This window comes from Suillus subaureus, assembly GCF_016647635.1.
Source record: "Suillus subaureus strain MN1 chromosome Unknown BJ212scaffold_454, whole genome shotgun sequence".
Classification (NCBI taxonomy): Eukaryota; Fungi; Basidiomycota; class Agaricomycetes; order Boletales; family Suillaceae; genus Suillus; species Suillus subaureus.
Genome location: NW_024539010.1, coordinates 1 through 14,864, shown reverse-complemented (window position 1 = coordinate 14,864; position 14,864 = coordinate 1). Strand labels below are relative to the sequence as shown.

Below are 14,864 nucleotides of genomic sequence, written 5' to 3'. Positions count from 1 at the left end.
CATAATCGCAGACGACCAAGTCGGCGTACATGTATCAGTATTTCCTCAAAGTCGTATCAACACAATTCCGCATGCTGGAAGGCAAGACTGTGAGTACATGAATCAAACTGGTCGCACAAATTAATTGCCGAATAATGCAGATCAACACGCACCAATACAGTTCAACACAATTTGAACGTGATCTGACGAAGTTTAATGAAGGCGAGAACAAGCAAGGCATTTTCACTCAACACGGCGTTGCGGGCTCACCAGGTATGCTGAAAGCATGGCTTACTCATCTATGTTTTGACGCTTTCAGGCGCGTACTTCAACTTTGAAATTTCACCCATCCTTGTCGTGCACTCTGAAACGAGGCAGTCGTTTGCACACTTCCTCACTTCGTAAGTGACAATGTATCCAGCCTGAATCTCTCATTTTATTCTTTATAGTACTTGCGCTATCGTCGGAGGTGTTCTCACCGTGGCTGCACTACTGGATGGCATCCTATTTGCTACAGGACGCAAGTTGAGGAAAGGTAGTGACGGGAACGTGAAACTCATGTAAAACCGTGTACCATAGCAAAATATTCAACTTGAGCACACTCCTTGAGTATTTATCACATCTTGCATATAACTTTACATGATGGCGATTATGCATCAGCTAATGGCATGCTTCAGAAGTTCAGCCCAAAAAAACACAAAATACGCGTCTACGCTGTTTGGAATCACTGATGGAGTAAGGATTTGCAAAGAACCCCATCCTGAATGTCTGCCTGCTTTGGCCCAGTCCTCACCTATCTCCATCGGCTAGGTTTGAATGAGCCCTCTTTTTTGCCAAATTTACACTTTCCATCGGCACCAGGGAAACGTTCTGTGAACGACACTTGTAGTTCAATATAGTTACTGACGCGAACGATGTCATGGCCGCATACTTCTGGGGGATGCTTTATATAATCGTCGTGAATATTGTAGTTCGTAGTGGGTGGCCGAACGACGGTCTGGAAGGCTTCTTGAAGGTCAGGGCTTCGTCTGTGATGCCACTGCCCTCCTTCCGCGCCAGCTTCTGAAGCTCATGACGGTCGATGCCGGGTATTTTGTTCAGCGTTATGAGATACGGTGGTGCCATGAGAAATAACTACAGGAGAACGGTGGTTCGTATGGACAGAGAGACTGGGCATGACATCACTCTGACGACACGTTACATGAATATGCTACTCATCGAACAACAAACCACAACGTTAGTACACAAGATCAGTACGTACAAGAGCACCCAGCTATAAGCCTGTGCTCAACCGTCATTGGGCAAGAGCTGTTTGATGTGAATATCGCAGTGATTGAGATGATAGAGTTTCAACATCTTCTATTCGCTTTTATACGTCGGGCAAAACATTGGACACCAGAGCGAGCTCTACTCGATGCTCACGGACAGAAGTCGGTAGGAGGTCACCGACATTTGTCTTGATTTACCCTCGAGACATTAAGCACGTACCCGAGCTGAAAGTAGCGCAGGTGTCCAATGCACGGTATCATATTCCCCGGATAAGCGCAATGCAAGGAGGGCCGGCACGAGTGCAACGAGATCAGGATAGAGTCAAGAGACAAGTCGACTGCAAATTTCAAGGTGGAAATGATCTCCAGGTCATCTGATGAAAGAAGTCCTTAATTCGCCCAAAATCCACGCAGTGACGATCCTAAAAGTTCCCACCACTGGCAGCGAGTGAGCCACTACCAACCGACGCCTAGCTGAGCCCAGTTACCGAAGTCCCCAGTACCTGAGTATGCGCGTAACAATGCCAACTTACTAACTGGTCCACTCCACGAAGGTCAAGTCAAACGAACGCAAAATATGACGTTATGAGCAACAATTGCACACGCCGTAGTAAGCAGTCTACAGACGGCGTCTTGACACGACGCAGTCTCCGTTACCGTTAGCATAAGAGCATCCATACTGCACTTTGAAGGATTCTGTGTTTCCCAGAAGCCTACTATAAATATAGCAAACTGCATTCCTTCGTTTTGGTGTATAGGGAAACCATGAAAGGGAATAGTTCAGTTTTCCGACTTGGGTGGACTGTTTCGGAGGTAACGTATGACGCGTGAATGCAGTGGTTTTTGATCGAAAAGTTTGAAAAATCGGACTTCGACGGACGACCGGACTCAGGGCAAGTGAGCGAAGAAGTTGACCAATCATTGATCAGCACCGTACGATGCAAGTGCGGTTCATAAGTAGTAGTCGGCCGACGGGGAGGGTCTCTGGAGTCTGGCCAAGGGTCAATAGCCAGCATCAAGTCCCAAGACCGCCACCGCGTTTTCAGTAAGGAAACTTATGTACTAAATTTTATCGTCGGACAGTGACCGGTGTGCCTGCCATGATAAATCTGATGACCCATCCATAGTAGGGTCCCGGGAAGGTGGTGTAGTTCGCTCAACCAGCCTGAGACTGCTGGAATACGGATATAGCGATGGCTCGTTAGCCCAGAGGCGAACGTGCTTGTTATCGAATGCGAAGGCAATGAGGGCACCACTGGCAGAATTCAAATTTCAAACTCCACGACAATGTTGAATATGGTCTGGCATTGGATCGATACAGGTGTCACACGTCACCTGTCACACGTCTGCCAGGGGTGGGATTAATATTAATATTGTGATTAGAGCCCGCTGAGAGGTCTAACCATGTGTTCATAGGCTGGGCGTCCACGCGAGCAAGACAGGTGCAAGAAGTCAGTGAATATTTCAGGTTGAACAGGGAGCTAGCACAATGAATGGACTGAGCTGCTTATTTAGGATGACATAGCTCCTTTCTGCCTGGATCCCAATTTCGGATATTCCTCACTTGGCGTCGCCACTTGACTTGTCCATAGTGCACAAGCCGGTCACGAGCCTACACATTAATATCGCGATGGGAAATGTCCGCCAGCTGCCAGGAGTCCAGACGGTATTGCACCAGAAACCTCGTATCAGCCAGTTTTTTCCAGGGCTTCGTCGCGCTGAAATCAGAGCCGAGGCACCACGAAGAAGTATCTCGTACTATCAAGCCAAATGCATTGGAGCTCGAACCACTGTAGGCCCCAGCTAGGGAGTTTACTACTATCTGGTTTGCTATAACCCACTGGGCTACTCGTCGAGTAACTACTTTCCCGAAAAAATTACATCGCACATACTTCTGAATAACGAACCACAACATACAAGTTGCTCCGACCAATTCCCAAGAACCTCTTGTTCGATACTTTCAACTGTTTCCAGCACACCAGAAAACCCTCTAGGGTAATTGCCTAGACTCACGTTGAATCAGAACTTGAATCTTGCAGAACATCAAAGATGAACGTACATGCCACTACATGCCACAGTTGCTCGCGGCGACCTGAATGGCTTCGGCAGCAATTTTGCCGGACTCAAAGCCGGTGCCATTATTCAACTCATTGAATGCCTGCGGGGAGACGTTGAATGTGTAAGCAGCATCGACGGCAGTGATGAAGATGGTAGTTTGGACGCCGTAGGACGCAGTGTATTGGAGGCTCCAGCAGGTGCCGCACAAGGTGGAGTTCCAGATGGCACCTGGAATACCTCCGATGTTGGGGAATGAAGGAATGGAGCCGAAGGTGGTATACCCCTTGGTCAAAAGACCGTTCGAACCGCCAGAACACGAGACAGCAGCGAGGGACGAATTGGGGTTGGTGTACATAGGGTCGTATGTAACATTTGCGGGTACTGCAAACGCTGGGAGGGCAAGGGCAGAGATAAGAGCAGCGAGTACGGATTTCATTGTGTAAGAGCTATTTGATGTAACTTCAGATGCAGAATTTCAAGAATTTCTACTCACTTTTATACATCGGGAGAAGGGTTAGATGCCAGATCGAGCTCCACTCGAAGCACATGGGCAGGTCGTCGGGAGTAGGTCACCGACATTCGCTTGACCTTCTTCCTTGATTACCATCGAGACATTAAGTACATACCTGAGCTGAAAGTAGCGTACATGGCCACATGTAGTATTCTAATTCCCCTCAGCGCAACGGTTGCCATGCGCAAGAGTGGCCGGTGCGGGGGGGTGGAACCAAGTCATGTCCAAGAGATAAATCAACAGCGAATATCGAGATGACATAGCATCCCTGGACTTTTGAAAGGAAGGACACTTTCCATCTTGACTGTAGAAGGAAAGATTATCTGGCATTTGCAATAAAAGATTCAGTGAGCAGCGGACGATGATGAAAGAAGCCCCTACTTATGATATTCACGTGTCGAGGTCACCAAACCGGCGTAGACGACCCTCACAATAGTTAAGGGTGCGCGGTGATTCCAAAGTTACTAGTGCAAGTGCGTGCAAATTTAGGTCAACTATTCTCCCCGAGAAAAACCTGAGAGATCATCCCTCCTAATAAAGGGTCAGCTAGTGTGCTTCACGTGACGAAAAACTGCCGACTTTGGTGGTACTCTGGTAAGGATGGCCATGACACATCTTGAAGCAAAGCTAAAACATCATATCATGATTACAGTAGACAATATGTACAGTAGTCAGTGACCCAGTCAATCACTTGGGGATGAGTGCTATACACATTGTCCACCGCAGGAACATATCGCAGTGTGAAAATAAACAGAACTAACATTGTGCACATACCTAGCTAAGAATGTATGTAGTTGTTCGAGGAATGCTACCACACATTCTGGGTGACGGCATGTTCCAAGTTCCGGTCTCTCTTCGTGGTGCTGCTTGAATAACTTTCGAACGGCTAGATATTCCACCGCAATTCGTCATACTCCCCTGCGAATAGAGTAATCAAGGTACCTGGGAGCGTCCAGCAGGAAATAAACTAGAAAGGACGAGGAAAAAAGAGACGTGAATGCAAGGTGAATGAACTAATCAAGAGGCGATGCGTTGCGGTGTGTACAAAAATGGGTACTTGGGAGGGAGTGCTGCTGAAGTAGGCTACATACTGGCAAGCATGTGCACATGTGAACTCTGGACTCCTTGCGAATGTATGGACCTGGCAAAAGGAGGAGAGTTCATGGAAATCGTAAAGACTCGGAGTCACGATTGGCACCAGTGCCAGTACCTGCGGACAACACAAAGACAACAAGTAGCGGTCTGCACGCATTGCAGGTATAAATAATTGAAAGACAACTGGCTTTCGAATTTCTTCAAGTTGTTTCACAGCACTTTTGAATTGTGCGGTTGTGGCACGCGTTGAAGTTAAACCTTTTTGAATCGGGAACTGCCGGAGGTGCATCTTGCTCTCACCAGATTTGCAACTAGATGACAACAAACTCCCCGCCGTCCGTCATACTTACAGATGCACTCGCATCTCTGAATAAAGCAGTAAACATAGCAGTAAGCTCATCTTCCTCTTCAATGCTCTTCGAAATTCATTGACTTGCGTAGTTCACGAGCTTACAGGATCAAACGCGTCAAGAAGTCACACAAGCATGTGCTGAAGCACGGGAAGCGCGTCACGAGCGGGATGAAGCCGTTAAGGCTCTCCATGAGCTTAGGCTTGAGGAGCAGGCGTGGAAGCAAGAGGCTGGTGCCCGACAGTCCGCTGTATGTCCTCATCGATGTTTGCACATTCACCTTATTTAACCTTGCCCCCTGACACAGGTTGAGCAAGCCGAGTTGACTGTACGCCCATCACTTTGATAGCGTAGAGATGCTGAAATTTGTATGCAGATAAAACACCATGCAGAGACGATTGCTCAACTTCGCTACGAGTCCGAGCAATGGAAACAACAGTGCCTCCGTCTCGAAGACACATCGCGCCAGGAAGCCACCAGCTGGAAGGAGCAATTCCTACGCGTTGAACAGGAGCGCTACAAGCTCGCAACGCGTGTGGATGAGCTTATTGAAGAGCAGCTTTCTGTGCGGACCACTCTCATTTCTTGAACCTCAAATCTGACGTTCACGCAACAGCATTCTGTCCAGACGCATGCATCTATCACTCCATTCACGACAATGCTTCGTTACCCCAACACAACCGCAAGCACAAGTCTTAGCGATCCATCCGCATCCACACGTCACCGTTTCCCTCCCTATACCTCCGAACTTCCTGACGAATCCATATCTACGTCGTCATCCAAGGCACCCAAATCCATATCCACACAACAACTCCCCACCCCCATTTCTGCGAATCGCAGGGCCTCCGGAGACAAGTCAAAGCAGTACCTAATCCGACGCGTTCAGGCGGTAATCGAGGTGCCCGTAAAGGAGGAGAGCGTGGAGAACACGATTTCTGATGAAACACCGTTTGCATCAAGTTCTTCTGCGTCATTATCAAGCTCGGATTCAGGATCCACAGTACCAGGATCTAGTAGACCAACTTCAGCCATCTCGAGCAAAATCATACCCAAACTCAGCAAACCTACCAGTGCCCCTAGTAAAACTGGACAAGGTGTCAACAATATTGTCTCAGCTACCAGCAAATCCACATCACTGAACAACAAGCCTATATCGGCAGCATCCACCAAGTCCGCCCTACCACCGTCCAAATCTACAGTAAGACCTGGTAAACCCACACTCTCCGGGACTGGCAACAAACCACTATCCAATATTGCTACCAGCTCCTCGTCCCGTCCCGCCCGAAAAATAAGCACTAAACGACAGTATATCGAGATTGATGAAGACAAGGATGGAGAAGATAGGATATCAGAGCAGTGCAAGTCAGGTAGTGATGCGACTGCCGAGGACGAAGTTGATTCTTCAGAAGAGGAAGAAGACGAGCTGACGCTGGGCGCAGAAGTATATTCCCTCTGTCGTGAACATTTGTATCAGCATGCTGACGCTTACGCCCGCCAGGAAAACCGCCGCGAAATTTATGGTACCAAGCGCATAGCAGCTACGAGCAGTATGAAAGCCGTGTCGCAGGCGCCGGCGAAAAAGAGGAAGCTGATTTCAAGCACGACTGCCATAATATCGGGCGGTGGGAAGAAACCTCCTGCGAAGAGTGTGCGCGGGTGAAAGCCCCTGCCAGTGGTTCGCCAGAGGGTTTGTCTGACTTACGTTTGTGATATCCACGTGACTTATGCTTCTTATTCTTTGCAACACACCCTTTGTTCTTCTAGCCTCGGAATTTCCATATGAAATTATCGCTATCTAGATGCTCGTGCGAGCTGATGCCTCGTTTTGTATGATTATGATGACACCAAATCTAAAGCGTTTACAAGATACCAATACACGAATGCCCACGAATCCTTGGATGAGATAAAAGTGTCCATCATCACATTGCACTTGCCCTCACTTATCTCCCAAAGCGTCACAGTGTCTATAACAAGACCGATCTCTTATGACAGAACTGATCAAGAAATTGTGGGACTTCATATGGTAAAGGATTAATAAACGACTTTGATTGTAATCCTGAGATCCTTTGAAAGGACCGGGAGTACGGACGATGAAATCTCTCCTCCCCCCCAAAAGACTGAGACACCGAAAGAGGACCCACATCGTGATCTCGTCGATCGAGGGCAAGCTCCTTCAAGCACTCTAGATGGTGCCAGTGCATCCCCTAGGGAGCCTCTCTTTGCCGCTGTTCTGCGAGAGGTCGCCGCAGACCGAGAACGAGCTGCTTCAAGCACTCTCGATGGTGCCAGTGCCTCGAGGAACTTTGGTTATCTTCCCGGAGAAGCCACCGCAGATCAAGTTTACCTTGCATTGGTATGATCTCAATAATCGAGCTACGTCGGGGCTGGCTGACTCGGAGATCCACTTAGGAACACGATATAAACCCGTTTACAAATCAGCCTCATACTGCGCAATACAAAAAGATTCTTGAAGGCCGCAAAACGCTTCCCGTGTTTGCACATATGGCTGAGTTCTATAAGATAGTTAGTTTTATGCATACCTCACACCATTCACTCTGACGTTCGCAGTTCAACAAACACCAAATCATCATCATGATCGGCGAGACCGGCTCAGGCAAGACCACGCAGTAAGTTAGCATCCCTTGACACATGCTCCCTTGTCTTTTTGGATAGTCGCTTATCATAGACTCCTTTTGTCATCGATAGAATACCGCAGTTCGTCGCCTACTCAGATCTTCCGCACACCAAGAACAAGATCGTGGCATGCACTCAGACCCGCAGAGTCGCTACCACGGCTGTAGCGGAACGCGTGGCAGATGAGATGGACGGTCCGTTTGTTTCATTACTCTGATCTCACTCCGAGCTCACTTTATCACCTAGTCCAACTCGGCAAACAAGTCGGTTACTCGATACGTTTCGAAGACATGACCGAGCCCGGCACCACCTTCCTCAAATACATGACCGACGGGATACTCCTGCGCGAAGCCATGCACGATCCTGATCTCAGCCGCTACTCCACTATCATCGTCGACGATGCTCACGAACGCACCCTTGCTACTGATATCCTCATGGGGGTTCTCAAAACACTCGCTCGCCGTCGCCCAGATCTGAAGCTCATCATCATGTCCGCCACCCTGGACGCTCTCAAGTTCCAGGAATACTTCGCTGCCTCTGGCGGCGCCCTTCCCCCGCTCTTCAAGGTTCCCGGCCGCACTCACCCCGTCGAAGTATTCTACATCCAGGATTCGGTGTCGGACTATGTCAAGTCCGCCATCCATCTTGTACTCAAGATCCATTGCACAGAGAAACCAGGAGATATCTTGGTATTCCTGACGGGTGAGGAGGAGATAGAGGATGCCTGCCATAGGATCAAGCTCAAGGTGGAAGACCTCATCGACTCCTACCCCGAGACCGTAGGCCCTCTCGAGTGCATCCCGTTGTACTCCTGGTTACCACCTCAACAGCAGCAGCGCATCTTCGATCCACCGCCCAAGGCAGGCAGTCCGTCTGGCCCACCAGGACGCAAGGTCGTGGTGAGCACGAATATCGCGGAGTCGTCATTGACGATCGATGGGATTGTGTATGTCGTGGACCCGGGGTTTTCCAAGCAGAAGGTGTACAACCCGAGCACTCGCGTGGAGAGCTTGCTTGTGAGCCCAATCTCCAAGGAGTCGGCACAGCAACGCACGGGCCGTGCTGGGCGAACGAGGCCGGGCAAATGTTATAGGTTGTACACGAAGAAGAACTTCATGTCGGAGTTCAAGGAGCAGACGGAACCAGAAATTTTGAGGAGTAATTTAGTGAGCACGGTGCTGATGCTTGTCAAGGCAGGGATTAAGGTGAGCTTAATGTGGGGGTGACGTTTTTTGAGCTAAGCTGATGCTTGTGTAGGATCTTGTCCAGTTTGATTATTTGGATGAACCAGCGCCAGAGTCGTTGATAAGGGCACTGGAGGTATTGAATTACCTTGCAGCAGTGGATGATGATGGGAACCTCACGGCGCTTGGGAGCATCATGGCTGAATTCCCTCTGGATCCCCAGGTAGGCGATTATCCTGGTGGCGGGTTTGGTCCCGACGGTTCTGACGCATGCTCTCAGCTCTCAAAGATGCTGATCGTCAGCCCAGAGTTTAAATGTAGCAACGAGATATTGACGATCACTGCGATGCTGTCAGGTGCGCACCCATATCGGAGGTTTACTCCCGTCTGACACCGTTGTAGTGCCAAATGTATGGCTACGGCCAAGTAACAAGCGAGAAGAGGCGGATGCTGCGAAGGCGCTGTTTACCGTCCCTGGTGGCGACCATCTAATGCTTCTGAACGTGTACAATGAGTACATTCAAAGTAAGTCTCTTCTTCCTACACACACGTACGTACTCGCTTACAACTACCCCAGATCAACACGACAAAAACTGGACATGGGTTCACTACCTCTCCGCTCCAGCGCTACTGCAAGCAGTCAACGTGCGCGAGCAGTTGGAACGGACGATGGGACGGTTTGAGGTGGACCTCGTAAGCGTGCAAGATCAGAGCGAAATGGCTCTGGCAATCAAGCAGGCGTTGTGTTGTGGCTTTTTCATGCAAGCTGCACATAAGGTGGGAGGAAAGAGGAACTACATGACTTTGAACAATCAGGTATATTATCTTGGCTTGGAGTTGTGGTTGGCGTGCTGATGGGAATTTTCTTCGTGGTAGCCCGTGGTGCTGCATCCATCGTGCAGACTGGACACACAGCCGAAGTGGGTAATTTTCAATGAGTTCTTGGTCACGAACAGGCCGTATATACGAACCGTCACGGGTGTCCGACCAGAGTGGTACGTACACCTCTTAGCACTGTAGATTGACATACTGATGCAAATTTGCACGTTAATGCTTCGATAGGCTCCTCCAGTACGCGCGCTTATACTTTGATTTGAAGGACTGGCCAGATAGCGAGACTAAGCGTGCGTTGGTGAGGGTTGCGAACACGATGACGGGCAGGTTTGGGGCGCAATTTTACAAGGCAGCGCGTGTTGGTGAAAGTGACGAGGAGGTTGAGGAAATGATGAGGAGGTTGAGGACCTGGTGAGGGGGTGGAGTACTTTGCTCGAGCGCTGCAGGAGCTCGAGACCACGGGGTAAGTGTAACGCAAAAACCTAGGGAAGAAGCCGGTCATTGTGCATGATGCATCAGGTGAATAGATATGGCGTGTATGTGGAATAAATATGTGAAGTAGCGTTCAAGTCGGTTCCCGGACTCCACTTGAGTGGAAGAGGGTTATGTTACAAGCAAATGACTAAGCGCATGGGGGGGCAGACTCCAACCATTCGGCAGGGGTGTTATCCTACATCCTAGCACAGCTTCATAATACATTGTACAGTATAGGACCGGCATTTGAGCCAGTGAATTTTGTTGACCGTCTCAAGTAAACACCTGTACATAAATTAAAATTTTGATTTGGCAGTCATGTTTGAATATATGATGACCATGCTAACGCAACGCTACAGAGCAATCGAATGAGTGATGCGTGCACAGTGCGTGGATCAGTAGAATGTCTTGATATCTGTTTTTTTCACCAGTTGAGCCAGCCCTAATATAGATTTATAGAGTGCGAGAGTACCATCTAAGCGATTATCGTACCGTAACGATCCTCAGGCTAGTTACTACTCCTCTTCATCCTCGTCACTGGCATTCTCGCGCTCATCCTCGTCGACATCAAGCTCGTCACCTGCAGTGCCCTCCGCAACTACCGGTTTAGGTAACGGCGCTTCCAACTTACCCTGAGACGCGCAGGATACGAGCCAAGGGTGACTGCAGGACAGTGTTTTTTGAGTCCGGAAATGAAAGTCCAAATTGGGTTAGTTTCACTATCTTGCCCCGATAAACATTTTGATAACATATTTTGAGACCCTCGTCCGGAATCCCAGTGGCAGCACATCGTTGTGTGTTGGACTTATTTTATTGTACCAAAACTGTACTATGGATATAAATCTTTCATTTGGCAGGATTTCTGACATTGATAATTGAACAATTCCTTCTCGCTGCATTGATTGGTGCTGAGAGAGGGCATGTTTCTGACCTGTAGCATGCATGCATTTTTTTTTTTCATTTCTACTCGACAGTATACAAGATTTATGTATTTCCGATACATCTGCGCTATTCGATGGGTCGATAAACAAATATCGAGTGTGTGGTAGCTGTTTGGCTCAAATGACGGTGCTGGCTCAAATGCCGGTCCTATACTGTACTTGTTTGCTTCGTCCAATTGAACTCCCGAAACTTTAATGCTGAGGATAACACCCCAAGCCGACTGGAGAACTTCGCTGTGGCTGAACGTTTGTTCTTATTTGTACTCACCGTAAAAACTGCGTGCTTGCCTTAACAGTCGCCGGAATACCGGTATATCGGTGCTAAAAAGAGTCGAGTAAGAAAGTGAAGGATATACACGTCGAAGGACACGAGGATCCAGCATGTTGAACAGCGTTTCAGATGATAATAAGACTCTTATTCAAATCAACACCCCAGCCTCTAATGAGTTCTACCACTGCTCGAATCAGTGAAATTCTGCAAGTTTTGCAAGTGAACAATCTCACTATCTTGCCTTTCCTCGAAGGTGTGCTAAGTAGCCGTGAACATGAGCACTCCGCAGCTCAGGAAGACATAATTCGAGACGCGGAGACCATGTGCGAAAGCCTATATCAACACCCGAAAACTCGAGCACATGTTTTGTCATGGGCAATGGTCACAGTCAGGACTCAACTGTGCAATGAAATAAAGGAATTGGCTCACGAGCGCCACGGACTCCGTTTTCGAGCAACGAGTACAACATCTGAGCAGCTCGAGGGAACCTTTATGAATTTTATCTCAGAAAAGGTGAAATCAGTTGCTCCGAATATGTTGACAATGATGATGGCTCTTCTGGGCAAGAAGAATCTTACAGTCGATGAAGACTGCGATATGGAGGGTGAGCAACCAGACGGAGAGGAAGAAATGGACCTTGGGGAATTTGGGGGGGACAGGCAGTATCGGGCAGATGGTGGTGGCATGGACGAGAATGAAATGCACAGCGATGACGATGAAACGGATAATGATGAAATATCCAGCGCAGAACGTGGGAGTGAAGGGCAGCCTGAGGGCGAAACGGACAATTCTGCACAGACTCGCGTCAAAATGCGCAGCGCCGTCGTCGAGCAAAAAGGGCCGGTGAAAGGAGAGCTGCGTTATATCAGATTGTCAGTTACAAGAGTACATTCTCGGAGCATACAGACTGACCTTGTTTTTTTGAAAGAAAGCGGTAGTTTGCACCAGCATATTCCTGCAGAGCACCAACAAATTCTGCAATTACTTGCAGTGCATCCTCGGCATATTTCTTCACTCGACCGGTACCCCTCAAAAGGTCATTGAGGTCTTAGCTCACGCTGGATTCTCAATCAGCGTAACAACAATCCATCACGCCGTAAATTCCATGTCTCATGAAATTTCGTCCCGAATCAAGCAAGCTGTCCGATCACTGCAGTCAGCATTCGCATACGACAATTTTGATATCGATTTCAAGACGGCGCAACCTACCATAGAGCGACAGAGCACATTCGTGAGTGCTACGTAGGGGGGTGACCAAGATTATTATTCGATTGTCATCAAACAACAACGGTATCCAAAAGCACAGTGTCTTTCCGGAGCCAGTGGGTGATATGGTAATGACATCTTTCTTTGCAAGCTGTGCCTGAGCAGACTGAATTTGCCATGGGCAGGGAGTGAAGCCAAAGGTAGATTTTACTGCAGTCCGAATTTCCTCGACCGAAGGGATGTTATTGTTTGCAGACATCCTTGCACACGACGCGTCTTCATGTGACGCACTGTGATTCGCGCAGTGAGACATTTTTGGTAAGGAACACCGGTCCTCGGTGAGTACAAATAAGAACAAACGTTCAGCCACAGCGAAGTTCTCCAGTCGGCTTGGGGTGTTATCCTCAGCATTAAAGTTTCGGGAGTTCAATTGGACGAAGCAAACAAGTACAATGTATTATGAAGCTGTGCTAGGATGTAGGATAACACCCCTGCCGAATGGTTGGAGTCTGATGGGGGGGCTGCCTTATGAAACGCCGCTGATCTCAATAAAGCTCCACGATAGGCCATCGCCTTTCAGATCGAGAGAGGAAACCATGTGTCCGCTATCAACAGTTCTTCTTCTCTGTCGCTTCACAGGCTGCGAGACAGACTGAATGAGGAAAAGTGGCTTGTTTTCAGGAAAGATGTCTGGAAAATGGGATGATCGCATGCCCTTCATTTTTGATGTCTGCAAACGAGCCAAAATCCTCGATTTGAATGGAGGGAGTAACGTCTTAGATTCATCATCCGGGGCGCGATCAAGGGTTGTTGGGGGCTCGGATAAGGTAGACGATACCGCGGTAAGTTTAGGATTGAAGGAATTGCCTCAAGCGACCCACCCGCATCCAAGTCCCCTCCCTATACCTCCGAACTTTCTGACGAACCCTCATTCAGAGCATCCAAACCCATATCCACACAACAACTCCCCGCACCCATTTCCACGAGCCGCATGACCTCCAGAGACAAGTCAAAGCAGTACCTAATCCGACCCATTCAGGCTGTAATCGAGGTGCCCGTAAAGGAGAGTGCGGAGAACACGATTTTTGATGAAGCACTATCTGCATCAAGTTCTTCTGCGTTATTAATATTATAATTAAGCTCGGGTTCAGGATCCACAGTACCAGAATCTAGTAGACCAACTTCAGCCATCTCGAGCAAAACCATACCCAAACTCAGCAAACCTACTAGCGTCCCTAGTAAAATTGGACAGAGTACTAACAACAAAGTCGTCTCAGCTACGAGCAAATCCATATCATTGAACAACAAGTCTACATCAGTTCCATCCACCAAATCCATATTATCGGTAGACCGACACTGGCAACAAACCACTATCCAATTCTGCTACCAAAAAGCCTACTCCCTCGTCCCGTCCCGCCCGCAAAATAAGTACTAAACGATAGTATATTGAGATCGATGAAGACGAGGATCAGACTTAGTGCAAATCAGGTGGGCCAAGAACAAAGTTGATTCTTCAGAAGAGGAAGAAGACGAGTTGACGTTGGACATTGAGGTACATTCGCTGTATCATAACATCCGGTTCAGCGTGCTGATGCCCCAAGCCCGCTAGGAAAACTGCTGCAAAGTTTATGGCACCCAGCGCATAGCAACTACGAGCAGTATGAAAGCCGTGTCGCAGGCGCATGCGAAAAGGAGGAAGCTGATTTCAAGCACAACCACCATAATAATGGTGGTGGGAAGAAACCTCCTGCGAAGAGTGTGAGTGGGTGAAAGCCCCTGATGGAGATGGTTCGGCGGTGTCTGATTTACGTTTGTGATGTCCACGTGAGTTATACTTTTCGTTCTTTGCAACACACTATCGCTATCTACGGTGTTCGTGCGAGTTCATGCCTCTTTTTGTATGATTATGATGACACCAAATCTAAAGCGCTTACAAGATACCAACACCTGAATACTCACGAATCCTGGGATGAGATAGTTTCCATCATCACATTGCACTGGCCCTCACTTGTCTCCCAAGTATCACGGTGCCTATAACAAGACCGACCTCTTATGACAG

The 14,864-nt window shown here is 48.4% G+C and overlaps 3 protein-coding genes across 3 annotated transcripts; 1 reads left to right on the top strand and 2 right to left on the bottom strand.

Annotated features, from left to right (window-relative positions):
- Positions 1–3: 3 nt before the first annotated feature.
- Positions 4–685, top strand: BJ212DRAFT_770615 (endoplasmic reticulum vesicle transporter). The gene is made up of 4 exons (XM_041344039.1): positions 4–89; positions 141–252; positions 299–380; positions 429–685. Exons 1-4 carry the CDS (start codon positions 30–32, stop codon positions 541–543), a joined length of 369 nt encoding a protein of 122 aa, XP_041184983.1. The 5' UTR covers positions 4–29; the 3' UTR covers positions 544–685.
- Positions 686–3,149: 2,464 nt separating this feature from the next.
- Positions 3,150–3,855, bottom strand: BJ212DRAFT_770526 (Cerato-platanin). The gene is made up of 2 exons (XM_041344038.1): positions 3,307–3,855; positions 3,150–3,250 (listed from the first exon to the last, which is right to left on the bottom strand). Exon 1 carries the CDS (start codon positions 3,739–3,741, stop codon positions 3,313–3,315), a length of 429 nt encoding a protein of 142 aa, XP_041184982.1. The 5' UTR covers positions 3,742–3,855; the 3' UTR covers positions 3,150–3,250; positions 3,307–3,312.
- Positions 3,856–12,842: 8,987 nt separating this feature from the next.
- BJ212DRAFT_1210167 (uncharacterized protein) lies at positions 12,843–13,061 on the bottom strand (the record flags this gene model as incomplete). Its single annotated transcript, XM_041329216.1, has 1 exon — positions 12,843–13,061. A coding segment is annotated over one exon (219 nt), but the record flags the coding sequence as incomplete, so codon positions are not given.
- Between the last annotated feature and the right edge of the window lie 1,803 nt (positions 13,062–14,864).